Source organism: Vanacampus margaritifer, chromosome 18, assembly GCF_051991255.1.
Source record: "Vanacampus margaritifer isolate UIUO_Vmar chromosome 18, RoL_Vmar_1.0, whole genome shotgun sequence".
NCBI lineage: Eukaryota > Metazoa > Chordata > Actinopteri > Syngnathiformes > Syngnathidae > Vanacampus > Vanacampus margaritifer.
Window position 1 is genome coordinate 143742 of NC_135449.1, and position 27931 is coordinate 171672.

General features: G+C 54.3%; 5 protein-coding genes across 8 annotated transcripts; 3 read left to right on the top strand and 2 right to left on the bottom strand.

Annotated features, from left to right (window-relative positions):
- Positions 1-189: 189 nt before the first annotated feature.
- Positions 190-5476, top strand: asah2 (N-acylsphingosine amidohydrolase 2). The gene is made up of 21 exons (XM_077551084.1): positions 190-212; positions 394-530; positions 610-722; positions 812-955; positions 1024-1200; positions 1336-1463; positions 1531-1608; positions 1681-1801; positions 2086-2211; positions 2931-3017; positions 3114-3218; positions 3284-3365; positions 3437-3552; positions 3626-3720; positions 3801-3840; positions 3912-4016; positions 4086-4181; positions 4624-4773; positions 4835-4891; positions 5046-5134; positions 5275-5476. Exons 2-21 carry the CDS (start codon positions 407-409, stop codon positions 5471-5473), a joined length of 2232 nt encoding a protein of 743 aa, XP_077407210.1. The 5' UTR covers positions 190-212; positions 394-406; the 3' UTR covers positions 5474-5476.
- A 187-nt stretch (positions 5477-5663) lies between these two features.
- On the bottom strand, positions 5664-10374 carry LOC144038858 (cGMP-dependent protein kinase 1-like). Of its 2 annotated transcripts, none has more exons than XM_077551643.1 (10): positions 8216-10374; positions 8040-8139; positions 7819-7958; positions 7647-7736; positions 6761-6902; positions 6507-6691; positions 6259-6381; positions 6126-6185; positions 5982-6048; positions 5664-5887 (listed from the first exon to the last, which is right to left on the bottom strand). In XM_077551643.1, the coding sequence occupies exons 1-10, from the start codon at positions 8326-8328 to the stop codon at positions 5789-5791; spliced, it is 1119 nt and encodes a 372-aa protein (XP_077407769.1). In that variant the 5' UTR covers positions 8329-10374; the 3' UTR covers positions 5664-5788. The 2 variants fall into 2 exon arrangements, with proteins under 2 accessions (XP_077407769.1, XP_077407770.1); XM_077551644.1 differs by having other exon boundaries at positions 8334-8361.
- A 2-nt stretch (positions 10375-10376) lies between these two features.
- On the top strand, positions 10377-14307 carry a1cf (apobec1 complementation factor). 3 transcript variants are annotated; one of them, XM_077551637.1, is made up of 12 exons: positions 10377-10519; positions 10592-10726; positions 10836-10966; positions 11033-11271; positions 11333-11497; positions 11576-11673; positions 11758-11913; positions 11976-12132; positions 12921-13144; positions 13314-13450; positions 13711-13850; positions 13936-14307. In XM_077551637.1, exons 1-12 carry the CDS (start codon positions 10418-10420, stop codon positions 14082-14084), a joined length of 1833 nt encoding a protein of 610 aa, XP_077407763.1. In that variant the 5' UTR covers positions 10377-10417; the 3' UTR covers positions 14085-14307. The 3 variants fall into 3 exon arrangements, with proteins under 3 accessions (XP_077407763.1, XP_077407764.1, XP_077407765.1); XM_077551638.1 differs by having other exon boundaries at positions 12945-13144; XM_077551639.1 differs by having other exon boundaries at positions 13711-13860; positions 13936-14080.
- A 329-nt stretch (positions 14308-14636) lies between these two features.
- acsf2 (acyl-CoA synthetase family member 2) lies at positions 14637-27914 on the bottom strand. The gene is made up of 16 exons (XM_077551640.1): positions 27581-27914; positions 26273-26471; positions 25355-25483; positions 25223-25276; positions 25033-25151; positions 24812-24974; positions 24634-24729; positions 24406-24557; positions 24231-24322; positions 23394-23470; positions 16443-16550; positions 16161-16312; positions 15789-15930; positions 15605-15715; positions 14864-14932; positions 14637-14763 (listed from the first exon to the last, which is right to left on the bottom strand). The coding sequence occupies exons 1-16, from the start codon at positions 27685-27687 to the stop codon at positions 14710-14712; spliced, it is 1824 nt and encodes a 607-aa protein (XP_077407766.1). The 5' UTR covers positions 27688-27914; the 3' UTR covers positions 14637-14709.
- Positions 16947-19980, top strand: chad (chondroadherin). The gene is made up of 3 exons (XM_077551646.1): positions 16947-17749; positions 19469-19632; positions 19836-19980. Exons 1-3 carry the CDS (start codon positions 16976-16978, stop codon positions 19978-19980), a joined length of 1083 nt encoding a protein of 360 aa, XP_077407772.1. The 5' UTR covers positions 16947-16975.
- Positions 27915-27931: the final 17 nt, after the last annotated feature.

Genomic DNA, 27931 nt, shown 5'->3' on the forward strand with positions numbered 1-27931 from the left:
CGCACGGCAAATATTTATGATCAAATTGCATCGTAAAAGCAGCAAAGCAGTTTTGTTTATCAGCTGGCTTTACAACCGCAACCGCCACGTGAACTTTGCTTCGGAACCGCACGATAACGCCGACAAACTTCCAGTCAACTCGCAACGGCCGATTCACGCGCGAGTTGCGCTCGTCTTGGAAACTTTCAAGTCGCGTCGCGATCCGGTGTGAGGTGAGGTGTTGTCATCTCTCGTGTTCGGCCGGCTCGTCTTGTGTTGCGCCATTTTGTCGTATGTCGTGATGATGTGTTGCGTTATGGCATTTTGTGTTGTCATGTCTTGTTTTGATTTTCGAGACTTTCTATTGGCGAAAAAGAGAAAAGCTCAATGTCAGCCATGTTGTTGTCGTTACAGTTTGACATACAAGATGGCCGCCAGGAAGTGTTGTGCTCTTTCCACCCTGGAGGTGATGCTGACCGTTGTCTTTGTCGCCATGACGGCCGTCAGCGTCGCTCTCATTTCCATAATGGCCACGCCCACCACAAACACCTGTGAGGACATGCTAACACGCTAACATGCTAACAATAGCGCTGCGGCATTCTGTCTTCAAGACTTTTGCGTTTGCGTTAGGTCCCGGCCCGACTCCGCCTCCTGGCTCAACTCCGCCCCCCGCTCCGGAGCCGTCATTCCTGATTGGAGTCGGACGCGCCGATTGCACCGGCCCCCCCGCCGAAATTCCTCTGGTCTGCTGGACTCGCTACGTTTGCGACACTTCCTGTGAGGCAACGCGTCGCTCATGCGTGCGTGTTTGCGTGCGCGTGCGCGTGTGCAGATGGGGTACGCCAACCCTCAGCAGACGGCTGCGGGCATTCACACCCGTTTGTTCAGTCGCGCCTTCATCATGGACGACGGGCGCCGTCGAGTGGTCTTTGTCAGCGTGGACGTGGGGATGATCTCGCAGCGTCTCCGGCTGGAGGTGCGCACACGCACGCTGATCCCGTGTCCGCGGTGCGCGCGTGTCGCTTACGTTTGTCAGCTGAGCAGGTCCTGGAGGCCCTGCAGGCGAAATACGGCAAGCGGTACCGGCAGGACAACGTGATCCTGAGCGGCACGCACACGCACTCGGGCCCGGCCGGCTACTTCCAGTACACGCTCTTCATGCTCAGCAGCAAAGGTTACCTCAAGTCGTCCGTGCAACCGCTGGTCAAAGGCATCGTCAAAGTGAGGCCTGCTCGTCCGTCCGTGCGTCCGTCCGTCCGTCCGTCCGTCCGACCGACCGACCTTTCATAGGTGCGAGCCAGCAAATAGACGCGGTTGCTTGTCTCAAAATGGCGCCTCCCGCCCGTTGCGTTCCAGAGTATCGAGCGAGCGCACGACAGCGTGCGGCCCGGACGGATCTACAAGAATCGAGGCCGCGTGGACGCCAGCAGCGTCAACCGCAGTCCTCACTCCTACCGCAACAATCCGCGGGACGAGCAAAACAGGTCAGCCCGTCGGACGGCTCGGTCGACTGCGACGGGCGACCCGTCACGGTCTTTGACCTCCTTTCAGGTATGAAGAAAACGTGGACAAGGACATCGTGCTTCTCAAGTTCACCGACCTGGACGGGGACGGCATCGGCATGCTCAGGTAACCCCGGTCACCGCAATATGGCCGCCACGCGGGAGCGCTCTAACTCCCGGACGATTGGTCTCCGGCCAGCTGGTTTGCGGTGCACGCGGTCAGCATGAAGACGACCAATCGTCTGGTGAGCGGCGACAACATGGGTTATGCGGCGTACCTGATGGAGAAGCACAAGAACCCCGCGGCGCTGCCTGGACAGGTGAGATCACAATTTGGAACGCAAACAAGTGGGTGAGACGCGGCAGCGGCGGCGGCGGCGGCGGCGGCGGCGGCGGCGGCGGCGGCGGCGAATCACCTGCGCAACGTTTCCGGCAAGACAAAAGTGCAGCTTGACTTGAAGAAGGTCTGCGAGACGTTAGACAAACTCAACTCGACTGAAGGAGTCAAGGATTGCGAAAGCGCTGACTGACCCGACCTGGTTTGGAGGTCATATGATCACCTCACACCAACGTGTGCGTGTGTGTGTGTGTGTGTGTGTGTCAGGCAGCATTCGTGGCTGCTTTCTCCTCCAGTAACCTCGGCGACGTGAGTCCAAACATTCGAGGTCCTCACTGCGTCAACTCAGGATTAGCCTGCGACTACTTGAACAGCTCCTGTCCTGATGGAGGGGTAAACACACGCACACACATGCACGCACACGCACACACACGCGCACGCACACACACTATTTTATTTCCAAATGTTTTTCACACAGAAATGTTATCCTGAAGATTTAGAGCAACTTGCACAGGAACATACGTTGACTGGCAGATATCTTCCCGTGTAGCCCGCAGGCATGCGTATCGTTTCTAATGCAGAATACAAAACACGTCCAAATAACAAGAATTAAGAGAAAGTCGAAGCGCAAGGAGGAAGAAAGGAAAGGAGAAGAGATGAAGGCGAAAGGAACGGGTGAGAGTGGATTATTGCTCCAATAAGTTTGCATCAAATATATCACTGGAGTAATCCAGGAAAAGTTGCCCCAGAACTGGACAATTCAAAGCCCGCGTTGTCAGTCGGCGTGTTTGGGGCACAGCAGGAGATTTCCAATTTGAGAGAATCGAACGGCAAATATGGCTGTGATTGGATCCGGGTCAGTCCTTTTCTTTGCAAATGCAGGAAATGTGTCCAAAATTTCCCACCAAAACGGATGCAAATTTGGACAGGACCGAAACGTGTGTGCCAAAATGCAGCAGCTTTTTTGCAGCGGATGCAAAGAAGGGCAACGTTTGGCCAAATTGAAGAATGCAATCCAGCAAATACTTTCAATTGTATTTCAAGTCTGTTTGACACAGATGACGTATACATTTGAACACACGCTAAACAGGAAGTGCGCGTGTGTGTTTCAGACTAAGGAGTGTCAAGCATTTGGACCAGGAGGAGACATGTTTGACAGCACCAGAATCATCGCACACAACATCTTCACCAAGGCCAGGGTGTGTGTTTATTGTTGTGTGTTTATTGTTGTGTGTTTATGCCTTTGTGTGTTTATGCCTTTGTGTGTTTATGCCTTTGTGTGTGTGTGTTTGCAGGAACTTTACGCAAGCGCGGTTGAGGAAGTGACGGGTTTTGTTCATTCAGCTCATCAGTGGATCAACATGACGGACGTGACCGTTTACATCAATGACACACACGCGGTCAGTGCGCACGCACGCACGCACACACGCACACACGGACGACTCATTTGGCGAAACGTGTGCAGGTGAGCACATGCAAGCCAGCGCTGGGTCACAGTTTTGCGGCGGGAACCACAGACGGAGGAGGAGACCTCAACTTCACTCAAGGTTGGACACGACATGTCAAGTACGTCTCAATGAAATCATCAACGCGTGCGTGCGCGTGCGTGCGCGTGCAGGCGCCGTGGAAGGCGACCCGTTTTGGGACGGCATCCGAGACGCCCTCCTGGGTGAGCCGTCCAATCAGACGCAGGAATGCCACCGGCCCAAACCAATCCTGTTCAGCACAGGCGAGGTGGGAGGAGCTTCACACACACTCACACGCAACAGACTGTACATACGACCAACGTGTGCGTGTTTGTGTGTAGATGAAGTGGCCGTTGCCGTGGCACCCGGAAATCATCGATGTTCAGATCCTCACTGTTGGATCTGTCGCCGTCGCCGCCGTCCCCGGAGAGATCACGTAACTAAACACACACACGCACACACAATCTGTGCTGTGATGCACAATAATGTGTGTGTGTGTGTGTGTGTGTGTGACAGCACCATGGCAGGCAGAAGGTTACGAGAGGCTGTTCAACAGGTAGGTGGCAACATCACGTGCACGCACACACGCACTGTGAGTCGTCATCAAGTGTGAAGTTGTGACGCCAGGAGCTGGAGTCGGGTCCCAGCGGCGCCTTCTTGGACGCGGACGTGGTCATTGCAGGCCTGAGCAACGTGTACACGCATTACATCACCACCTATGAGGAGTACCAGGTGCGTGCCCACAGGTGCGTGCGTGCGCACGTCAACACCGCTGACAATGCGGGTGTGGCTTCCATGCAGCTTCAGCGGTACGAGGGCGCGTCCACCATCTACGGTCCGCACACGCTGAGCGCGTACGTGCTGAAGTTCGCTGAGCTGGCGCGTGCCATCGCTCAGGTGAGACTTGCCGCCATCTCGGAGAAAACAAACCAAGGCCACCTGCAACTTTGACCAACGTTTCTGCCTGATCAGCCCGGGTGCGAATGAGGATGGACACAAGGTTGGGGGTTTGAATCCTTGTGTGCGGGCAACCTCCTTTTGTCCTGATTAAATGGTCCAGTTTTCTTGCGGTCCCTTTCGTGGATCCAAATCCAAAAGCAGAGGTGGCAAATCCAGGTCCAGAAAGTAAAAACCCTGCCACAGTCTGGCTTTAGCCATTAGTGCTAGCTAGCTAGCTAGCTCCCTAGCAGATAAACGAGCACCATGGGAGCTAGCTAGGGAGCTAGCTAGCTAGCACCCGGGGCCAAAGCCAAATACTTTCTGGAGCCGGATTTGAAGTCTCGAGGCCGGTCTCCGAGCGCCCCCCCCTGAGCATGTCGGGCTCCATGTGGTCCCGCAGGACCGAGTTGAGGGGCTTCCGGCGGGCCCGCGTCCTCCGTTCTTCCAGAAGAATCTTTTCAACCTGTTGCCAGCAGCCTCGACTGACAGCAAACCCCCCAACAGCAGTTTTGGGGACGTCCTGCAGCAGGTGCTGCCCGTCTACAGGCAGGTAGGACGCGCGGACGCGCACACGCACGAAGTGTGATCTTCACCGACGTGGTGCTTTCCAGGGCGACCTGGCGTCCGTCACCTTCGTGGCGGGAAACCCCAGACACTCGGGAGACGTGGTGAGAAAACGCGCCTCGCTCGTCCGCTTCTTTTGCTTGTTGTCTTTGTCTTCGTTTTCTTTTTGCCTCGTCTCTTGCCTGTCTGTTTGTCTTCATCCTCTGACCGCCCGCTTCGTTGTTGTTTTCGCCCGTTTGCCGTCCCGCCTGCCATCAGAGAGATCAAAGCTTCGTTGCCGTGGAGACGCATGACAAGACGAGCGACAGGTGGACGCTGGTGCACACGGACGCCTCGTGGGAAACCAGGTGTGTTCAGGTCGTCGTCACGTGATGCTGGTGCGTGCGTGAGCGTGCGGCGCTCAGGTCGTCGTCACGTGATGCTGGTGCGTGCGTGAGCGTGCGGCGCTCAGGTCGTCGTCACGTGATGCTGGTGCGTGCGCCCGCAGGTTCCACTGGCTGAAAGGTTCCGGGCGGCAGAGCAACGCCACGGTGGAGTGGCGCATCCCGCCAAACGCCGCCGCCGCGTCCTACAGGATCAAACACTTCGGGCACTACAAGAGCATGAAAGGCCTGCGACCGGTCATCACGCCCTACCAGGGCACGTCTGACGTCTTTCGGGTCCTCGACACTTTTTACTCCAAGTGAGCTCTCGTGACAATAAAATCCAAAGACTTTTGGTCCTTGTCAGTTCTTGTCGCGCCGCCGGACGCTCGTCGTGTTGACGCGTCATCGTTGCGGGCCTCGTTGTTGTTTTGCTCTTTTGTTGTGGTCGTTTTGGTCGCGTCCACGTTTTGTGTACGTTTTTCATCCTCACTGTGACCAAAAGACTTTCACACAATTGTTTAGTCTTTATTGATTGCACAATCGGAAGAATTCCAAGAATGCAGCATTGAAATGTTGAAAGGTTTGGAAGAAAGTCCACAAGAGCACACCTGGACCCGGAGGTCCAACATCGAGCTTCTAGAAGTCGTAGTCCCACCCCGAGTTGTCGTCTGGCGGCGCTTCCTCGCTGTCCGCCGGGAAACGATCAAAGTTGCTGGTGTCGGTCGCAGACGAGACCTGACGGCAACCGCCAAAGTCAACGACGTCTTCGCAACCAGCATCACCATTTTCAGAACTTTCCAAGTCATTCGAGACAAGGACCGCCACTCACCTGAGGTGTGATGGGCGGAGTCAGCGTCCCTTGCTCCAGGCCTTCCCAATCAAAAGCGTCAAACCACCTGCGTACACGTGCACGCGCAAATCCATCGGCAATCGGTGCCAAGAAGGTCCAAGAAGCGTCGCAATCTGTCCTCACCGATGTTTTCGGACGTCCTCGCCGTTCGTCAGCGTCCCCAGTCTGTCGCCGGGCTCGTCCCTGCGGACCGACAACATCCGTTTGGGTTCCAGCCTAAAAGGCTAAAGACGGCGCCGGTCCTGTCCTCGCCCACCTGCACAACTTCCGGATGAGGTCGGCGGCGTCCTGGCTGATTTTGTCGGGGAACTCCACCATGTCCATCCCCCGCAGCACCACCGCGTACGTCTGGGCCGCGTCCGCCCCGCAGAACGGGGGACTGCACGCCCCGACGACAGGACACGCATCACACAGGAAATGGGGGGAGACGAAGGAGAAAGAGAAGAAGACGAGGAGGAGAGAGATCAAGACCAAAAGAAGAGGAGAAGAAGAATAAGCTCTTACCTGCCGGTGAGAAGTTCAAAGGTGAAGACACCAAGAGCCCAAAGGTCAGCAGAGGTGCGGTGACCTTTGTTGAGGATGACCTCGGGGGCCATGTACTCGGGAGTTCCGCAGAAGGTCCACGTCTTGTCCGTCTTTGCCTTCCCGCTCCTCCCGACGCCGATCTTCTTGGCAAAACCAAAGTCCACCTGTGGGGGGCGCCGGTGCCGGTCAGTCACCTTTGCTGCGGCGAGCATGACGATGTCGCACACACGCACCAACTTGGCGCAACCGTGAGCGTCCAAAAGGACGTTTTCGGGCTTGACGTCCCTGTAGACGATTCGTCGGGCGTGAAGGTAGGACAAGGCCTGCAGCACGCACGCCACGTAGAAGCGAGCGCTGGCGTCCTCCAAACAACCCCTGACACAACAACAACAACAACATTGACAAGAACCAACAAGAAGAGGAAGACGAGACGGCCAGAGACGGCCAGAGACGGCCAGAGACGGCCAGAGACGGCCAGAGACGGCCAGAGACGGCCAGAGACGCAGTCGACACCTCAACTGGCAGGCAGGACCAATGCTGTGAAATGTCAGCGTGGCCGCCATGTTGGATGTGGCAGCTTGGGACAAACATCAATTGGGGACGGATGTCCGTCTAAGCCAATCAGAAGACAAACTCTGATCACGTGACCCATGCTTCTTTTTCTTTTTTCTTTCAGTTTGAAATGGGGGCGCTGTCAAATGTGGGCATCCGACCGACGGTGCTGAAACTTGGTCGGAAGCTCATTTCTCGTTTTTTATCGCATTTATGAGCTTTGAACGATGTTTGCAAGTACGGAGAACGGCAGAGGCCGGAACCTTCTCTTGACCTCTGCAAACAATTTCTTTGGACTGAAGTCCAACTGGACAAAACAGCGAGAATTTCATAAATGATTCCAAATGTTGGCGAGCGAACGTGCAGAGCTCGTCTTGGAAAAAGGCATTTTCAAAACTGAAAGGTCAAAAGTGATGACGTCATCGTGACATCTGCACGTAGAAGTTCTATCTTATGACCTCCTGCAAATAAGCAAGGCACTTTTTCCAAAATGGCGGCGGCACGCATGTGTACACGTCATGCGCATGTAACCAGCTAAAGACGAGCAAGAACATTGGAGGTCCGTGCCTGTTCCTGAGGAGCGTCCACAGCTCGCCGCCAAGACACGCCTCCATCAGCATGTACACGTACTTGCGGTCCTGAAAAGTGCGGTACAACCTGCACACACACAAAACAAGATTGGGAAAGGAAGGTGGCTTTTATTTTGAAGGAGTTGCGGCGGCGGCGGCGGCGACGTTACCTGACCACGAAGCGGCAGCGCGTCTGGCTCATGATGATCTTCTCCGAGCGTACCTGCTCCTGCTGCCCCCCCAAAGTCAGCTGACGCTTCTTCAGGACTTTCATGGCAAACGTCCTCGTCCGCTCGCTCTTCAGCTGCACCTGAATGGTTGTTAGTTGTTAGACACGCCCACCGCGCACAGAAGCGCAACACGCACAAGGCCGTCGTCCCATCGGTCGTACCAGCTGAACGCGTCCAAATCCGCCCACTCCGAGCGTCTGGACAACATCAAAGTCGCCGAGCTGCAGGCGGGACAGCAGAACGCTTTGGTCCTCCTCGGAACTGACAAAGACAAAGACGGGAAGTCAAAGAGGTTTTGTGGGGCCGTGAGGAGTCGCAGGGTCCGTTCTGGCGCTACCGGCGGCGTTTGACCACGTGGAAGAAGGGGAAGGTCCCGGACGTCCTCACGGAGATGGAGACGGCGGCTCGGCTGGCGGGACGGCGGCCTGGCAACACGAACAAAGCGCGCATCTCACCAAACTTCCTGTCCAAGGCCCGAAAGGTCCCCAGGCTGAACGTCTCCTCAAAGTTGCTGTCGGCTGGTCCTCGGCGAAGGTCGTGGTCTCGTGAGAGACGGCCAGTTGTGAGGGGGAGGTTCCCAAAGGAGGATCTCGCGCCGCGCTTGAGGTCCGCCCCAGCTCACAATCCGTCACGCCGCCAACCGCAACGGCAGCGCTGGGAAGACTCCAGCAGGCCAGCCGGCGTCCTGCGGACACCGGAGACTTCCTGCCGGCCTGACACGAGCCACTCGGGGGTAAATTTAGCTGGCAAAACATTCCCCAGAGGTTCCGCAGCTAAAAGAAGAGCACGCACGCCGCTCACGTGACCTCTCGGGTGCACGTGCGCGCGTCCAACGTTGTTGTGATGACTTTGTAATGAGCACCTCATTTCTTGTCCTGCGCATCTAACATTTGGACATTGAAGTGTGAGCGCCACATTAGGGAGGGGCGGGGCTTGTGCTCGAGGCGCCACAACACAAACACCGGCTCAGCTCACATTAAACATTTCTAATTGATTGCAGTAATCAAGTCAGTCATCGTCCTTCATTTCAAATTCACAATCAAATATTCTTACAAGTCAAATATCATCTTTTTTTTTCCAATATTGACCTCATAAAATAGTTTGACCAACACTGGTTACATCATTAATTACAATAAATGCATGAAGAAATTATTTCATGAGATGAACTGATATCCAAAAATGAAAAAAAATCCTCAAACTGCAAATGCTCAAGAGTGCAGCTGTGGCCTCCCCAAGTGTACTTTGCCCCCCCCCGCCCCCCCAACTCAACAGAAAGGACGAACAGAAAAATGGCGTCACGTCAAAAGGAAAAAAAATCTTCAGCACAATTTCAAAAAGCTCATCAAGTCGCCACAAAAACAATCATTTCGTTTACTGACAATAACAACTTACTCTGAGTGAGTGTGTGTGTGTGCGTGTGTGTGTGTGTGTGTGCGTGTGCGTGTGTGTGCGTGCGTGAGCACACAGATAGCAGCAGGTTAAACATTAATGATGCCTTGTAAAGCTAACACCAAGACAGTGAACCTTTGGAGTTTGATATGATGCGATAACACACACACACACACACGCACGCACGCACGCACGCACGCACACACACACACACACAGAGTGGTCAGAATGACACAGGCCTGAGTGGAGGGAGGTGATCTCTGAAATTGCTCAGGTGAGTTTTTGCGTTTTGTTTCGGGCAAAAAGGAAAAAAATCAATCATAATTTCAACTTTTGAAAAGTTTCAGTTTGCGTGCGCACAAATTGACGAATTCGACTTTGCTGGCGTGAAAGCAAACGCAGGCGGCGTGTGCGGCGCTCAGTGCTCACACGCTAAGTGTGCTTTTTTTCACGGGGCCGATTCAAACGTGGTCTCCGATCGGCGATTGCGATTCATCAAAAGAAATCGTCACGCCGACTCGCTGCTGCCAGGAAGCTTTTGAAACACAAGAAAATCCTTCTTTCAAAACAATATTTGACAACCCTTGACGGAAATCAAAGTTGATATGACAATCGATATGATGACGATTGTTACGATTATCATTCGCAAGTCATTCCTAAACAAGCGCGAGCGAGATAACGAGTGACGCCACAGACGCCACTGATTGGTCAGCACAAGGTGACGTGACCGCGTCCCTCTCGTGACCTTTGACACCACACACAGGCACGCACACAAGCCAAAACAAAGCTGAAGACAAAACGCGCACGTTGAAGTCATTGAAGCAGGAAGTCGTCGCTTTTTCCAAAATGTGCATTTGGCGTCTCCTCATTGAACGTCAAATAGCAAAATCAAGCAACGAGACGTCCCAAAAATCGTCCCCGGGCAAACCACAGCAAACTCCGCGGCAGCTAGCTGGATGGCTAGCGAGATGATCCAAATTTGAAATTGGAATTTGCTCCTCAAAGGAAATCTTTGATTTGATAGCAAAACAGTTCTACAAATAATTTGTTTGTCGTTTGACCTGCAGCCAGCTAACCTTTTTCTCCCGGTCTCGCTCCTGCAGTGAGCTCTGCTAATTTCCTTGATTTGTCAAGCTGTCAATCAAAGCCAATGGAAACCAATCAGAAGGCAGGAGGGGAGGAACTGGCAGGAGCGCAGAAGGAGGCGGGGCTAAGGGCGCTGGTGCAGAGGACGGGGTACCGCCTCCAGCAGGTAAATCGGGGCGGTGGCCAGCTAGCATGCTAACAGCTAACGTGCTAACACACACTCCAAATGCGGGCGCAGGAGAACGGCCAACGGCGCTACGGCGGCCCCCCGCCCGGCTGGGACGGAGCCCCCCCGGAGAGAGGAAGCGAAATCTTCGTGGGGAAACTTCCACGAGATCTCTTTGAGGACGAGCTGGTGCCGCTCTGCGAGAAGGTGACCAGGCCGCCATCTTACGTGGGGCCTAGCATAGCGTAGCGTAGCTTAGCATGTGCACGTGTGTGCTGTCTGTCCACCTAACTACCATTTGGTGTTGTGGCGCGAGTTTGGTCGGATCTTCGAGGTGAGGATGATGATGGACTTCAACGGCAACAACCGCGGCTACGCCTTCGTCACCTTCGCCAACAAACAGGAAGCCCGCGCGGCCACCAAGCAGCTCAACAACTACGAGATCAGGTGAGCCGGCAACCGACGGCGTCCGTCCATCCGTCCCGCGTCTGACTGGGCCCGATCGCGCGTCAGGAGCGGTCGCCTGCTGGGCGTGTGCGCCAGCGTGGACAACTGCCGCCTGTTCGTGGGCGGCATCCCCAAGAGCAAAAAGCGGGAGGAGATCCTGGCCGAGATGCGCAAGGTGACGGAAGGCGCCATGGACGTCATCGTCTACCCCAGCGCCGCCGACAAAACCAAAAACCGGGGATTCGCCTTCGTGGAGTACGACAGCCACCGGGCGGCGGCCATGGCGCGACGCAAGCTGTTGCCAGGTAAGCCCCCGCCGCCGTCACGGCAACTTCCCGCTCGCAGTCACTTCCTGCGTGCCCTCAGGCCGCATCCAGCTATGGGGCCACGCCATCGCGGTGGACTGGGCCGAGCCTGAGGTGGAGGTGGATGAGGACACCATGGCCGCCGTCAAGATTCTCTACGTCAGGAATCTCATGCTGCACACCAGCGAGGAGAACATTCACAAGGAGTTCAACGCCATCAAAGCAGGTGGCCCCTCCATCGCCGCCGCCGTCATCGTCGTCGTTGCCTCGCAGCCGTTGGCCTGACCCGCCTCGTGTGCCGCAGGCGCGGTGGAGCGAGTCAAGAAGATCCGAGACTACGCCTTTGTCCACTTCACGCAGCGTGAAGACGCCATCAACGCCATGAAGGCCCTCAACGGGAAGGTCACGCGCACGCCGACGCACGCCCACGCACGCCGACGCACACACCCGCAACACACTGACTGGCACGCACGTGTGCCGGCGCAGGTTCTGGACGGCTCGCCGATGGAGGTGACGCTGGCCAAGCCGGTGGACAAGGACAGCTACGTGCGCTACACGCGAGGGACCGGAGGTAGGGGAGGTCGCGGAGGTCGAGGAAGTTCGCTGCTGCAGGACGACTACGCCGCCCTCACCCTCGGACAGGTGACAACCCCCGACCCAAACGTCTGCTCAAAGATATTTTTGAATTTCGAACCCATCCGCAGGTGTACGACCCCACGGTGGCATATCTTGGGGCGCCGGTGTTCTACGCCCCGCACGCGTACGCCGCCGCCGCCGCCACTGCCCCGACCCACTTCCGCTTCCCGCCCGCCAAAGGTCACGTGACAGGTCGTGGCCTGATCAGGACGCCGTCTGTTCGAGGTCAGAGGTCGCCTTTACTCTTCTTCACATTGACGCTGTCAATCAAAAGGACGACTACTGGATGTGGGGCACACGCTCGTTGCTACGCTAAGTGACTCTATGCTAGGCTAACAACTGTTACACCATGACTGCCATCGTCTGTGTTATGCTAACGTGCTAAGATAACAAACTTGCGGATGATGAGCAACACGATGGAGCCAATGCAACATTTAGCGCCATCCCTGTCCAAATTGTGGGGGGTGCGCAGACCGAGCTTTTGACAACATCATCGACTCTCGGTCGTTCAGTGTGCACTGGGACAAAAATGGGATAGTCAAGGCCATGCGCTTTGCTATGCTAGCTCATGTGCTGTATGTTGTGCTAACTAGCATGCTGTATGCAAAAATCTCCTAATCTAGGCTACGTCTGCCAACATACACTATGCTATGCTAACTTTTTATTTTATGATGTTGGCTAATGTGCTCTATGTTATGCTAACTAGCATGCCGGCGTACATAACCTTATGCTAGTTTAGTCTATGCTAACATGTGCTATGCTAACATGCTGTGCTAGCTAATGTGCTGCAGTTGCACGTTATGCTAACTAGCATGCCATATGCTAAAAGGTTGTGCAGCAGCAAAGATTCTGGCTGGGCTGATGTTGCCACGTCCAGTAGGAGTTTACAATCAATGGGAATGCTGGGAAGACGTCCGTCCGTCCGTCCGTCCGTCCGTCCGTTCGTTCGTCCGTGTATTTGTATGTGTGTGATTGCGGCTGATTGAAACTGATGTGGTTGGTTTCTCCTGTAGAAGTTTACATGAGTGTGCCTGTAGGGGCTGCGGGGGTGCGCGGGCTGGGCGGGCGGGGCTACCTTGCGTACGCGGCAGGAGGCAGCGTGGGCGCGTGCCGGCTGGGCGCTGCCCACAAGCGGGCCGACGACAAGCTGTACGACCTCCTGCCTGGCATGGAGTTGACGGCCATGACGCCGGCCGCCGTCAGCCTCAAAGCCGCCGTGCTCAAGCCTGCGCCGCAGGTAACGTCTGACGCGCGCTGCTCTCGCACCACACACGCTTCAGACAAGCCTACAACACACACACACACACACACACACACACAATACACACAATACACACAATACACACACACTTAATACATCCCCAATCAATGCACATGCGCTCCCCCCCCAATATGCATGCACGCAGGTTCTGGAGGAGTTGTGTGAGAAGAACAGCTGGGGGGCGCCGGTGTACCAGCTGCACTCGGCCATCGGACCCGACCAGCGCCAGCTCTTCCTCTACAAGGTCACCATCCCCGCCCTGGCTACGCAGAACCCCAACGTGTAAGCGGCGGCTCGCCTCCATCTGTGTGTGCTGTAGGACGTTCAGACCTTGCCATGCAAACGCTTTGCAACGAGTACATGTAGAGGCCACAAGGTGGCAGCAAAGCAGACGGGGCCGTTGCCTATCGAAAGCAAGCTCCTCCCCTCAGCACATTTGCCATTGTTTGAAAGCGAAGACTGCCAACGCACGTTTGCAGCTCATAACTCATGTAGCTCAACGTCAAGGAATAAGAGCGCCACGTTGTCCCGCCCGCCCGCAGGCTCCCGTTCACACCAAGCAAGCTGAGCGCCGCCGTGGACGAAGCCAAGGCGCATGCGGCCGAGCACACCCTGCACACGCTGGGGCTGTCCGCGGAGGGCGCCGGCCCCGACTCCTCCCTGGCCGCCGTGGCCTTCCCAGGTATGTGAAGGTCCGTAGCCCGCGCCACGCGCACGCACCCGCTGCGCCGGCCGCCGGAAGTGAAGGTGCCGTCCGTGTCTTCCAGGTTACGCTTTGGCCGGCCCGGCGCCGGGGGGCGTGGCCTCGCCGCTGAAGCAGGACGCGGTCGCCGGGGTGGCCGCGTACACCGCCTACGAGGCCTACCCCGCCTTCGCTGTGGCCGCGCGGCACGCCGACACCTACGGCGTGTTCTAGCCGGCCGGCGCTGGGCACTTTTATTGTGAAGGCACGGAATCAGGAAGTGCTTTGGTTTCCTTCTTCAAGCTGCCGGCTTGGAAGCCGTTTTTGTCTTTTTGGGGTCACAATCCACGTTGCCCGGACGCGTTTACGCCATTTTTCTTCCGTCATCTTGTGAAGAAGCTGATTGGCTGCTGGCTCGTCTTCACCCTGACAGTATTAAAGCTTTATTTTGATAGCACACACTTCCTGTCTTCTGTCCAAACACAAACGATTCCCTCATCAGCATCTTGACGACCGACGAGCAACAAGTGACGGTTAACAAATGTCAGCTGACCGGTGGCAGGTGACGGCTGATGGGAGGCGGGTAAGTAGTGAGGGGTGACGATGACCTATGGTGGGAAAGGTCAGTCTACAATGAACTAGTAAGTTACAGGTAACAAGTGACAAGTGGCAGGCAACTGATTTGGGGAAACTAGTGACAGGTGACGGGCGGCAGCTAACTAAGGGCAGGAGACGGTTAACAAATGTCAGGCTTGCGGACACGGGTCAAGACTTGAGCCACTTCCGAATGTTTGACATTTGCATTTATTGCTGCGCGTGACAAGATGATCGACAGCCGTCCGCTTTTCTCGTCCGGCGCTCAGTCGAGTCGCAGCCGCTTCTCCGCCTCCCGGCGCAGTTGATGTTTCTGGACCTGAAAGAGGAAGCGGCCGCCGGCTCAGGTAGCGCTCGCCCCCGCCGGCCCTCGTTGCCTTTCCTCACACTCGTTCCCTTGCGTCCGGCGTCAGGCTTACCTTTCCGGTGACGGTGAGCGGAAAGTTGCTGACGAATATCACGTAGCGAGGAATCTTGAAGTGCGAAATCTGGACACAAATGGACACACGCGACGTCAGCACACACGCCAGCGACTGGACGGCGACGCGCGAGACCACCTCCATGCCACGCTAGCACACGCTAGCACACGCTAGCACACGCTAGCACACGCTAGGCCGCCTTTTTTTGCGTGGTCATGTTATCTTTATCCTTTGCAGATGAACCGAGAGAAGTTGAGACGTGATCTCGCAGGAAGGCAAGGACGGCCTGCAACTCCAGTGGGATTGAGAACACGGACCGTCTGTGCGGTTCCTTGACGTCGTGACCGGCTGCTTTTGTCGCTTTTTGTTATTTTGAGAATGTGAGAATCGAGCGCAGTCGCCCAACAAAGTCAGCTCGTACCTCAACTGAGGCGCCGGCGCACTCTGGGTTTGGGTCTGCAGCCGCAGCTTTGGACCCTCTCCTGACTTCCTGAGATCGCCTTTTCCTTGCTGGGTTGTGCTGAGCCTCAGATCATGTTTTGCTTTGTTTTGAATGTTTGTTTATGCACTTTTTCTTCTTTTTGTGGCTCAGTATTGCGTGCTGGGCTGCGGATTTCTTTTTAAACTACGCAAAGCACTTTGAGTTTCATTTTTGTATGAAAAGTGCTCCACAAATTAAGATTGACTGACTGATTGATTTTTGATGCTATGCTAGTCGACGCTAACGGCGGCGAAGCTAACCTTCCCTCTGCAGAAGGTTTTGAGGTCGTCCTCGCTCAACTCTTGCCCGTCCTTCACTTTGATGCAGGCGCAGATCTCCTCGCCCATGCGGGCGTCCGTCACGCCCACCACCTGCCGCACGCACACACATTTTTGCGTATTGCGTGTGAGAATGTTTAATGAGTGCGTGCGCGAGCGAGCTGACCTGCGCTTCTTTGACTTTGGGGTGCGTGTGCAGGAACTGCTCGATCTCGGCAGGGTAAACGTTTTCGCCGCCTCGGATAATCATGTCCTTGATGCGGCCTTCGATGCGACAGTAGCCGAAGGCGTCCAAGCTGCCGATGTCCCTGAAGACGCACACACACAATTTGAGTTCCGCTTGCACTCTCACGTCAGACGACGTCATACTTGTCAGTGGAACGCTCGCACGCAACTCAAGACGTTCTCACGCTCACCACTGACGTTTCCCGGCATTTCACTAACGTGCGACAGCTCAGAATAAACACACACGAGGAAAATGTTTGGACTCATCTTGAGCGCCACGCGTGAGAGGTGACGGCGGAGGAAGCCGACTCACCCGGTCTTGTACCAGCCGTCTTTGCCGATGCACTGCTGGGTCTTTTCCGGCTCGTTCCAGTAGCCCAACATGACGCAGTAGCCTCGGATCAGGATCTCGCCCGAAGAACCCAACGGAAGCAACCGACCGCTCGACGGGTCGACGATTTTGGCCTGCGGACACGCCCGCGACCTTTCACTTCACGCACACGTTTGCTTAACCCAACGCGTCAGTGAGCGGTCACACTGAAGTGGTGTCAGGTGACCAATCAGGTGACAGCGGTCGCTTGTCGTGTCGGCGCACCTCGGTGTGGTCCATGATGTATCCGACCGTCTGGCACTTCCTGGCCATGTTGTCCAACGGTGATCCACAGAAGGTGACTGGGCTGTTCTCCGTGGTGCCATATCCGATCTGGTGAACAAACGCAGGTCAAGTGATGCCGCGTTGGCTCATCAGCCGCGCGGGCCCGGCGCAAAACTTTCAGCGGGAAGATCAGACGGGCTGCGGCGTTCCCGACGACATGGCAGAAGTGTCGGGTGAGCGGCACATTCCTTCCGCCAGCGAGTGTTGGTCTTCCAACGTTGGGAATGTTTGGAACATGCGCAGGCCATTCAAGCTCAAAAGCTCAGCCGGCAGCACACAATCTTGCACCTCAGACTTTTTTTCCTTCCCCCCCCCCCCCCCCCCCCGCCCCCCCGGCTGGCAAGGGCCGGTCAATGGGGCGAGTGTTCTGCCGAGCGGGGGCCGGCCCCCGGGGCAGGGGCGTCCGCCCACCCGCCTTTTGCCGGCGCCGCAGCGTGCGGCGGCTCAGTGAGCGCGAGGCAGGCAAAGACGAGATGCGGCGCGCGAGCTGCCTGCTTCTGCTGGCGGGCGTCCTGGCGGTCGGGGCGGCGCCCGGCCAGTGCCCCGGCCCGTGCCACTGCCACGGCGACCTGCAGCACGTCATCTGCGACGGCGCGGGCCTCAAGAAGATCCCGCGCGTGTCGGCCTCCACGCGGCTGCTCAACCTGCAGAGGAACCCGCTGGGCGGCGTCCCGTCGGCCGCCTTCGCCGACAGCGGCGGCCTGGTGTCGCTGCACATGCAGCACTGCCAGCTGCGCCACGTCGCCGCCAAGGCCTTCAAGGGCCTGAGCCGGCTGGTCTACCTGTACCTGTCGCACAACCACATCGCCAGCATCCAGCCGGACGCCTTCCGAGACCTGAGCCGGCTCACCTACCTGCATCTGGACCACAACCGCATCGGCGAGCTGACCAAAGGCATCTTCTCGCCTCTGGTCAACCTCTTTGTGCTGCGTCTGGACGACAACAAGCTGCGCCAGCTCCGCGCCGGCACCTTCGCCGGCGCCAAGGACCTGCGCTGGCTGCACCTGAGCGGCAACCAGCTGAGCGCGCTCCACGCCGGCTCGCTGAGCGACGTGGAGAACCTGGCCGTGCTGCACCTGGACCGCAACAAGCTGGCCGTCTATCCGGCCGCCGCCATCGGCGAGCTGCGCGTGGTGGAGGAGCTGACGCTGGGCCAGAACCCCATGAGGAGCCTCCCCGACCGCGCCTTCAGCAGCTTCGGCCGCTACGTGGAGAAGCTCCGGCTGGACCGCATGGGCCTGGAGAAGGTCAGTGCCGCCGCCGAACGCGCGCGTGTGTTCCCGCCGGCCGCAAAATTCAACCCAAACTAAAAGAAAACAAGTGCGTCTATCGGGGCCACACCCGCCTGGACTTTTACAACCAGGATGAAATCACTGATTCGTCGGCCAGAGAGTTGAAAACAAATTCATCGTGAGCTCTAAAGGGCCCGCGCAACCTTGCCCATGTTGGGGTACGGCCGGCACGTGGGACCGGAAGCCCTCGAGAATAGAAATGTTTTTGCCGGGCCTTTTGGGTTGCCACGCTCAAAAACAACATCGTTCCTCTTTGCATTGCCACGGCAACAGTGTGCAACAACATGAAAGTTTTCCATCACTTTTGATTTGAAACATCCTTAGATGAAACGGCCAAGATTTGAGGATGATCGGATGTTGTTTTGTTGCAAGAGTTTGGGAAAAACGGGACAAACGTCCTGTCAGGTTGAGCACATGACTCCGAAAGACGTTTGTACGTGTGCCGCTCGCTCATTCGTTCATCCTGGAACGCTTCGTTAACGGCCAAATTTGATGTCTTGCCGGCGTCAAAAGGTGAAGATTTTTTCAGGTGATGTTGAGATTCGACAGGCCAAGTTTGGTGTCAACCCGATGAATCGTCTCGGCCAAGCGGGCAAAAGTCGGACTCCTGAGAATGGGCACAAAATACTCACTTGCTGTTCATGTTAGGGTACGGCTAACAAAGTCTTGTTTGTCTCGGGGCGCCGCACGCGCCACCCAACGTTTGTCGCCGGAGGTCGGACGTAGCGGCGCCGTGAAACCTCACGTGAGCCGACCGCTAACTCTCCAAACTTGAGCGAGCTCAGCGAGGACGCCGCCGTCCCAAGCTGAGAAAAACGTCCGCCATGCAAAGCCACAAAACAGGAAGTGCTTCGGGGTTCGCCGCCGTGCGACATTCCGCACATGCCGGCTTTTCAGAAGCTGCTAACGCACGACACGACATTTGGATGTTTTACAATCTTGAAAAAATGTCACACGAGATCACACAATACGATGTCAGGTCATCATACGTGATATCTTTTTTTTCAATCAATGTGTTTGTTTACATTTTGTGCATGAAGCTCGTTAACGGAGTGCGAGAAAAAGAAAGCGTGTGTGCACGCGGCCGAGGTTACGTAAGGATTGTTAGTTTGTCAACTTGTGTCAACAGAGCGCGTTTGTATGTCTGGCCGCCGCACAGACCTTCCTTTCGCTGGGCGGGAGGGGCGGGCTGGGGGTGTGGTTTGGGGATTTGTCCCGCAGTGGAAATTTCCAGCGAGCGCGTGGCACCTGCGCCAAGCTTTTAGCGCCGGCGGTGCGGATGTTGACACAAGATGAGAGGCGCCTTTCACGCCGCCGTCGGGCTTCCCACGCCCGCCAAGACCTGCAAGGCCTCGTCCAAAATACTTGCAGCGAGCGGCGAGCAAGCTCCTCCTCCTCACCAGTCAAAGCATTCAACCACCAGTGGGAGGAGCAGGCTGCCCCCCCCCCCCCCACTAGCTACAGGCTAACTCAACTGCTAGCATGTTCCTGTCAACTAGGGCACAGCTTTGCTTGACTAGTAACACGACTACTAGTCAGGTCAAGGAGCCTCCTAGTAAACACGCACCTCAAGCTGGATCTTGAAACTTTTGTTGCGCGCGGCACGTGAAGGACGTGCCGCAAACGCTGAAAGTGGCGTTTGTTGGCCATGTTTGTGTTTTTGCGGCCTTTCAGATGTCGGAGGAGGCGTTTGCGGGCGTGACGGCGCTGACGCTGCTGGACGTCAGCGACAACAAACTGCGCTGGCTTCCTCGCAGTCTGGACTTGACTTCGGTGGCCAACCTGACCCTCGCCAACAATCCCTGGAGCTGCACCTGCCAGCTGGCGCCGCTGCGCAGGTAACCGCTCGCCGCTCGCCGGAAGTGAAAGTCGTCAGCCCGTCGCCTCATTTGCCAAAATCGTCGGCCATTCCAAGCGCAGGCAGAAATTTGACACAAAACTTGTCAGCTCGCTTTTCATTTCCTTTCCATCATTTCATTTCCGTTTGACCAAACCAAAACGCAAAATCCAACAGTCGGATGTTGTTGTCGTGTGCGTGCAGGTGGATGGACGCCAACAGCCGCAAGCGAGCCCACGCCGTGTGCGTCTCGCCGCCGGCGCAGAGGGGCAAGCAGGTCCGAGACAGCGCCGCCTTCGCCGCCTGCCGGCTCAAGCCCAAAACAAGCAAGATGGCCGCACGCCACTGAGGGGGTTTGGGGGGCGTCGGGGGGGGGGGGGGGGTTGGGGGTTTGGTTGCTCACGCTTCTGTGGTCAAGTTCCCCAATTGCATCCAACAGAAAAATTCAACCACGACATGCGAGACAAAATGACGCATCAGCGATGACGAGGACGACGACGACGACGACGACGACGACGCTGATGACGACATGCAAGACAAAATGACGCATCAGCGACGACGACGACGGCGACGACATCTCGCTTGAGCACGAAAGCAAACTTGACTCGCAAACGTTTCTTACAATCTTTTCTTCTCTCGTTCCATCAATTATCCTGTCAAATCATTCAGCAAAATTCATCTAGCATTTTATTTTATTTTGCTTTTATTTGGTGATAAAAATCAGTAAATGAAATCACTCGGCAAACTTTTCATTGGTCTCGGCTTCGACGACGACGACGAAATCTCAACCTACAGCTGCAAACGATTGTTATTTGACAAACACAAACATCGTGCCCACAAATTGCAGTTGCTGCTTTGCATCTCTCAGAAAAAACGGCAAAAATGTCCAGCATTGTTTTCCAAAGTCAAATCCGATGTTTGTCTTCTTTGGGAAAAAGACAAAGATGATTGATTCCGATTTTGCATTTGGACTGGTCGGGGTGCACGCAACACATTCTGCTCAGCAACTGGTTGGACTTCAAATAACGCTTGGTTGCAGCCAGGACAAGAAAATCGAGTCCTTGACTTTTTGGGACCGTCCAAAAGCAAACAATGCGTTCACTTGATTCTGGACTGTATGCAGCGCGTACAACTGGACTGAACCGGATCAGGACTTGACAGAAGCGACTTCTCGACTCGACTCGCGTGATTTTTGCTGGGACGCTCCAAACTGGAGACTTGCTTTGGGACTCGCGCACGCGCACGGGAGCAACACGTGACTTCCTACCTTCCTCCCGCCCGCCGCCGCCCCAACTTGCTGGCAGACGGATTTGTTTTTTCCCGTTTCTCTGCAGACACACAAGTGAACTTTTCCATGCGCTCCAGCCCACAAGCATCGCAGCATCGCAGCCCCCCTCCGCTCATTTGCTAACGCTAACCAGTAAGCAGGCCTTCCGTCCCTCCCTCTCACGCGTCCCGGCCGAGCTTCACGTTAGCATCAGCGGCACTTTGCTCCTCCCATTTCACTTTTGCGCTCAATGTCTCAATAAAAGAAAACGTTTCACCGACTGATTGGCCCACTTTGATCATTCGGCACCGCATTCGCCAACGTGCTGCAATTGCAGCTCTCACCCACAGGGGGCGACATAACCGCCAAACATGCAACAACTACAACGGCCAATCACGATTCACAAACACGCCAGCAGGGAGTTCAAACGAACAATTAAGACTAAATATAATCAATCTGAAGAAATAAGAGGAGAAAACGAAACGTCAGAAGGAACAAAACAATAGTCACGTAAATAAATAAGTAAACAAATACGTTGACAACAATAAATATTCAAAAGCGTCCGAGCGACAGACGATGACCAAGAATGCAAACTAAAACGTTGCTTTGAAAAGTTGAATATTTAAACGTTCGTTTTTTTCACACAGTTGCTTGTTTAAATCCGCCCCAGTCAGTGTTTACATTTTCATAAAATCATATTTCTTGCATTCTTTGAGCCACGTTTTGCCTTAAAAATACAATTCTCAATGAAAAAACATCTACATGACACAAATGCATCCGTGATTTTCTTGTGGCTTTTTTATTATTATTTTGTGTGTGCATTTTCATTACTTATCATTTGTAAATATTCAATTGTGCTTGCGAGTTGTCACGCGCATGTCTGTTTCCCCCCTAGCTGATGTAACGATATGCTGTTTGTTGCTGTTTAATAAAGCATTTATTTAAAAATAATAATAATAATAATAACTAGAAAAATTCCCGCGGAAATTTTGAATGGGACTGCTGACTCTTGCAAGGTGGAAACACGCATGTACTGTACTGTATGTAGTACTTGTAGCAATAGTAGTAGTGGTATACTAGTAGCACTTGTAAAAAAGCAGTATTTAAATAGCAGTCCATTACATTTAATAGAAAAAAATTAAAATTAAAAAAAATAATAATAATGTGTTATTTTTTAAAATGTATTTTAAAAAATGGAAATGAGCTGAACAGTTTAAAATTTAAACGATTGAAACCCTTTTTGTAGGATAGTAATATGTGCTGCTTGCTACGCTCAGCAGTCCCATAATAACGTTTCAAGATACAGTTTTTACGTCCTCGGGTATTCATGTGTCTCAAGGGCCGTTCCTCTTTCATCCACAAGGAGGCAGTGTTGCTGTGTCTATTGGAAGGGGACGAGCCGTCTCCCGTTTCTCATTTAAAATTGGTAATTGAAAAACGGAAAGTGAGCCTTTATTTGACCTTCCATTGTGTGTTTAGTTCACACAAGTCGGGAAACAAAATACGAGCCTAATTTGTTTCCCTTGTCCTTGTTTTGCCTTCACTCGGAAGACTTCTTCTTTTGCTACCACGCAGCTGCTTTAGTGGAGTAGAAGAAGAACGTTTAACAGTAGAAGAAGAATGTGTTCTTGTCGAGGCAGCATAATCTCGAGGGAAACAGATAACGGTCGTATTTTGTTTCCTGACTTGTGTGAAGTAAACATAAATAATAGAGGAGAATATAAAGGCTCGTTTTTCAATATCCAATTTTAAACGAGAAACGGGAGACGGCTCTTCCAATGGAGAGCAACACTGTCACCTTGTGGACGGAACAGGAACTGGCCGTACACGTGAATGTCAGCGTGATCCGTTTTGTTGTTTCTTTTTCTTTTTTAAATGCTTTATTAAAGAACAACAAACAGTATCTCAGGCAGGGAAAAACAGCGTGATGTTTGTCTTAAAAATGAATGCGCGTGCGTGACAATACACAAACGCACATTTATATTAATAATATTTACAAATGATGAGTTATGAAAGTCAACACGCAAAATTAATAAACACATGAAAATTGCGGTTAAATTTGCGGATTTCAAAAACACGTGGAAAATTACGGATGTATTTATAGATCTGGAAAACATAAGAAAATAATGATTTTGTCATTTTTAATTTAAGAGACAAAACTCTCCCCACACATCTGAACATTCCCCAAAAATCCCAACTTCAAGTTTGCTGAAAATTGTCTCCCTCTAGAGGACAAATGACAGAGCGCACACACGCACTTTTTTATTTCGGCTACTAATTGCTTTTTTTTCCTTTCTTTTTTTTACACTATTTAGAATTGTTAAACAGTTGAACGTTAACGTTCACAAGCAACATTTTCAGCATTGCGTCTCTTCATAGTAATTCATTCATATTCATTTAAATTTGAATACAAACGTCATTAGTGAAGGGGAAATCAAAGCAAAGCGAAAAAGCAGCTAGTTGCGTGCACGCGCTCATTCACTCAAGTGACTGACCGTGATTTCCTTGATGCCCATGACGGAGATGACGGTCCGGACCAGCTCGGGCGGGCACGGGGAGCCCGCGATGATGCCTGCGCACACACGCACGCACGCACGCACGCACGCGCAAATCATCATCATCAACAAGGCCTTTCACTACGTCGCCATCAATGCAAAGGAACTTCCTGAAGTCAGTACCACATTTCCGGTCTTTCGTGATTGGACAAACGGATTCATCCAGGTGTGCCTGGCCATTGTCGTTGCGGTTGCTGATGGCAAGCACACCTGGATGAATCCGTTTGTCCAATCACGAAAGACCGGAAATGAAGGAGCGGTACTGACTTCGGGCAGTTGTGGATTTGTGCAACGAGCCCATTTCCAGTAGAATTCATGGGACCATCTCGGGCAGGGACGAGCAACTCAACTGCTGAGCATCGCCATTTTTCATTCAATAGTTGTATTATTATTATTATTTTGAATTTTTTTCTAGGTTTATAAAACAAACAAAATCCAGCAATGCATTTCAATGGCCATCAATTATATGCAAATCTTTGCTGGCTGCTACAAATAATACTAATCAAAAATAAAAACATAGTAGTGCCACCATTGACCACAAGATGGCAGGCATGGTTTAGCAACATCCAAGTTGCCAGCCAATGGCAGCAACACGAACGGCCACAATCCATCTTTGCACATTGTGGGACAAACGAATCAAAGTCAAATGTGGACAAACATTTGTCGCACTTCATGTTGCTTTTCTGCTCCGCAGCTTTGTGACGCTCTTCTAAAAAGAATCAATCAATCATAAAAGCCATCTCGCAACACGGGAAGGAGAGGTCGCCGTCCGCTCACCTCCCACCACAGACGATAGGTCGTAGCGGCGCACGTCGGGCTGGCTGACCATGTCCACGTACATGGTGGGCGTCCCGTACACGAACGTGCACCTGCGAGACAAACAGGACGCTTTGACGCCTCACACGTGATCAGCCAAAGCAGACGCGGGACGGCTCGCCGGCGTTTGTCTTACTTGTGGTTCTGCATGGCGTCCAGGTTGTCCTTGCCGCTGTAGCCGGGCGAGGGGAAGACCAGCGTGATGCCGTGGACGGCCATGCAGACGCCGCCGCCCACCGAGCCGAAGCAGTGGTAGAGCGGCACCGGCAGGCAGACGCGCGTGGCGGGCTGCGGCCCACAAACAGACGGCGGGTCAGCGCGGCCGCACTGGGCCCACGCGAGCGGACGTTTGCCGGCGTCTCACCCGCCAGTCGAACCCCACGCGCTTGCCCACGAAGAAGGCGTTGTTGAGCACGTTGTGATGCGTCAGCGTGGCGCCTTTGGGACGCCCCGTCGTTCCCTGCCGGCGCACGCGGCAACTAAGCGGGCGGCACGCGAGACGGCCGTAACGCCGGCGGAGGGCCAGCGGGCGTCGGCCTTACCGAGGTGAACAGGATGTTGATGGGGTCGTCGCAGGAGAGTTTGCTCTGGAGCTGGTGCAGCTGGCGCAGGGAGCGCCCGTCGCCCGCCTGCATCACGTCGTCCATGTGGAAGGTTCCGGGATGGCGGCCGTCCAGGACGATGACGCTGCGCAGGTCGGGAAGTCTGCCCGGACGAGACCACAATCAGGCGCCGACTTGGCCGACCTCGCCGACGCTCCTACCGGCTGCTGCGGATGTCGCCGGGGGGGCACGTCGCCATCTCCGGGCAGATGGAACGCAACATGTCGTAGTACTTTTGCGTCTTGAACGCCTCCGGACACGCCACCGCTTTGCAGCCCACCTGCGCGCGCACACACACAGGTAGCCGCGCGCGCGTGTGTGCAGATGTCAACACAACATGGCGCCGCTTACCTTCCTGAGCGCAAACTCCGCCTCCTCCAGCTGATAGGCGGGGTTGATGGACACCTGCGCGCAGAAAAAGTTGAGCGGTGAGCGAGGCGAGAGGAAGCGAGGGAGGGGGCGGGGCTTCCGGCCGGCACCCACCATGATGATTCCCGCCTTGGCCGTGGCGAACTGCAAGAGGAGCCACTCGTACGTGTTGGGCCCCCACATGCCCAGACGCTCTCCCGGACGCAGGCCCAGTGCCAGCAGGCCGGCGGCGGCGCGCTCCACCTGCCGGCAAAGCGGCAGAACACACTCACTTCCGGCACGCGCCTCAAAATGGCTGCCGGTCAAGCCAGCCTCAAATCGGCCACAAAACATATTCGGATTGCAATGAAAGCTGGCTGCAGATAACGCCAGAGCAAATGCGGAATTTGCCGGCCATGAATGCCAGCTGCCGATTCGGATTACAAACGTGCCGGTTGGTTTGCTTTGGTGGAACGTCCGCCAAAGCAAACCAACCGGCGCGGCGCACTGGGAAATGAAGGGCAACATTTTGGGGGAAATGAAAACTGCTTTCACATCAGAAAATTGAACATCCTGTTCATGTTGAACAGCAACATTTTTGGGGGACTCAAAAACAATGTTGAGTTCATCGCTCGCATATTTGAGGTGATCGAAATACAACTGAAAGTCAAACAGGATTTAAAAGGTTGCTGCAGATTTGACCTTTTGACCTCTAATTTGACATTGTGGATCGTGTGACCTTAGCAACATTTTTATCTCTCACGTGTGGAAAACGTTTTCCAAGTTGCCAATCGGTCGTCGATGATGTGAGGCTGACGATTCTCTTCCGGATTGCAAAGGAAGGCGGCCACGCCCCTTTTTGCCCAACAAGTCCACATTGGCGAGGACCTCAAATTTGCGTCATCACTGGTGACAATAAAGCCCAGCGAGTTTCATTGCAATCCAAATCTGCTCGGTTGACCATTTCTTGCGTGATTTGATTTCCTGGCAAACTTTTGGCTCCGCCCCTCCTCAAACGCCTCAGCAGGCGGGCGGCCGGGCCGCTTGACTCACGTCTTGGTGGAAGTGCGCAAAGGTGGCGCGCACGCCGGGGCGCACGAAGACGGCGGCCTCGCGGTCGGGCCAGGCGTCGGCGGCCCGGGCCAGCGTCTCGCCGACGGTGGCGTGGATCAGCGAGAAGGACGAGGTTCCGTGGGCGTAGCTGCTGGTCAGCGTGGGAACGACGGGCGCCGCGTCCACGTGGATGCGAGCGCTGCAAAGGCAACAAGCGCAGAGGCGTCATCTCACCGGACCGGACCGCACAATTCAATCCTTTTGCTTTCACTCGCCTCATCGACGCCGCAAAGAACTTTGCTCGAGCTCGCCGCAAAATGGCGTCTCAAAATGGCGTCTCAAAATGACACCTTGCGTTTCCTTCCCTTCTCGTACAAACATTTGAATGTCCTCACGCACGCCTTCCTGAGCACGGCTGTGAAGCTCTTTCAGTCAATTCGCGAAGCCCAGAGTTCAAAGTAAACACGGCGAAGCGGCATTTGGCCGTTATGCTGCACACAAATGGAATTAAGCTGACGTGCACGGAAATGCTTTTAAATGTACATGAAATCGTTGCTGCTTTTCTCCGCCTCAAAATGTTTTGTTTTCTTTTTGCAATTTTACAAAGCCACTCTTATTTCTTGTCTGGACATTATTCATTATTATTATTAAGTCTTCTGTGAGTTTGTTGAAATGTTTGGTGATTTTAGAAAGCTTTTTTTTTCCTGCGCTTGACTGGTGAATGTGCTTCGTCGTCGTCGTGTCTTCGTGATCGTCTGCCAACGTTTTGACGTGTTGCCTGCTGACTTTCTATGGAATTTGCTATCGAAATAAAGTTGCTTCTCCTCATCAATCGAGAGCACACAAAAGTAGGCCACAAAAGCGAGCCGGCGCCTCACATTCATGTTTTCATGTCTTCTTCTTATATAACCGTGACAATGTCTCAAAATAATTCAGTGCTTTGCGGACAGGTCGCAGTCACATATATGAACGGACTGGTCGCCTGAGGAAGGTTGTGGAATGTGGGCGGAGCCAAGCGGCCAACACGGAAAGCGTGCACGTGACCAGGCCGAGATTCAAACCCCCAATCAAAGACGCTCAACACTAGGGGGCGCGCTTCTCATTGTCGCTTCTTTTCGACTGCATGCAATTGAAAAGTTCTTTTTGTCGTTGTTAGCAGATTCGAATCGCCACGTCAACGGTCATTAGTGCGCGTGCGTGCGTGCGTGCGTGCAAGGTGAGCAAAGTGTTGACATGAAGGCGCGCGTCCTGCTGCGCTAAGTGGATTTTATTGCAGTGCAAAAGTTCAAAGTTGAAAGTGGGACTCACCGACTGCTCACAGCGAGCGCCCACGCGCGTGCACGTAGAGTTTTTCCCGCGCGGAGAGCGGCGGATTTGCCGGGCAAAAACTTCCGGGACAAGATGTTCGCGATCATGTTGTGCTGCGGGACAAAAGACAGAAGAAAAAAAAGAAAAAAACAAGCACAGAAGAGAACTACAAGCAGCTCTTCCAGTGTTACGCGCGTGCGCGGCCTGCAGGTGGAGCGCCGAAGCTGATTTGGGAGGCTCAGGTCACGTGCGCAATTTTCTCTCTCGGTCCAAAATCCAGAGCAGACGTTCGGAGAACGAACTACCGCGCGCTTCAGCACATCACACAAATGTGGAAATCTCGAAGACAAA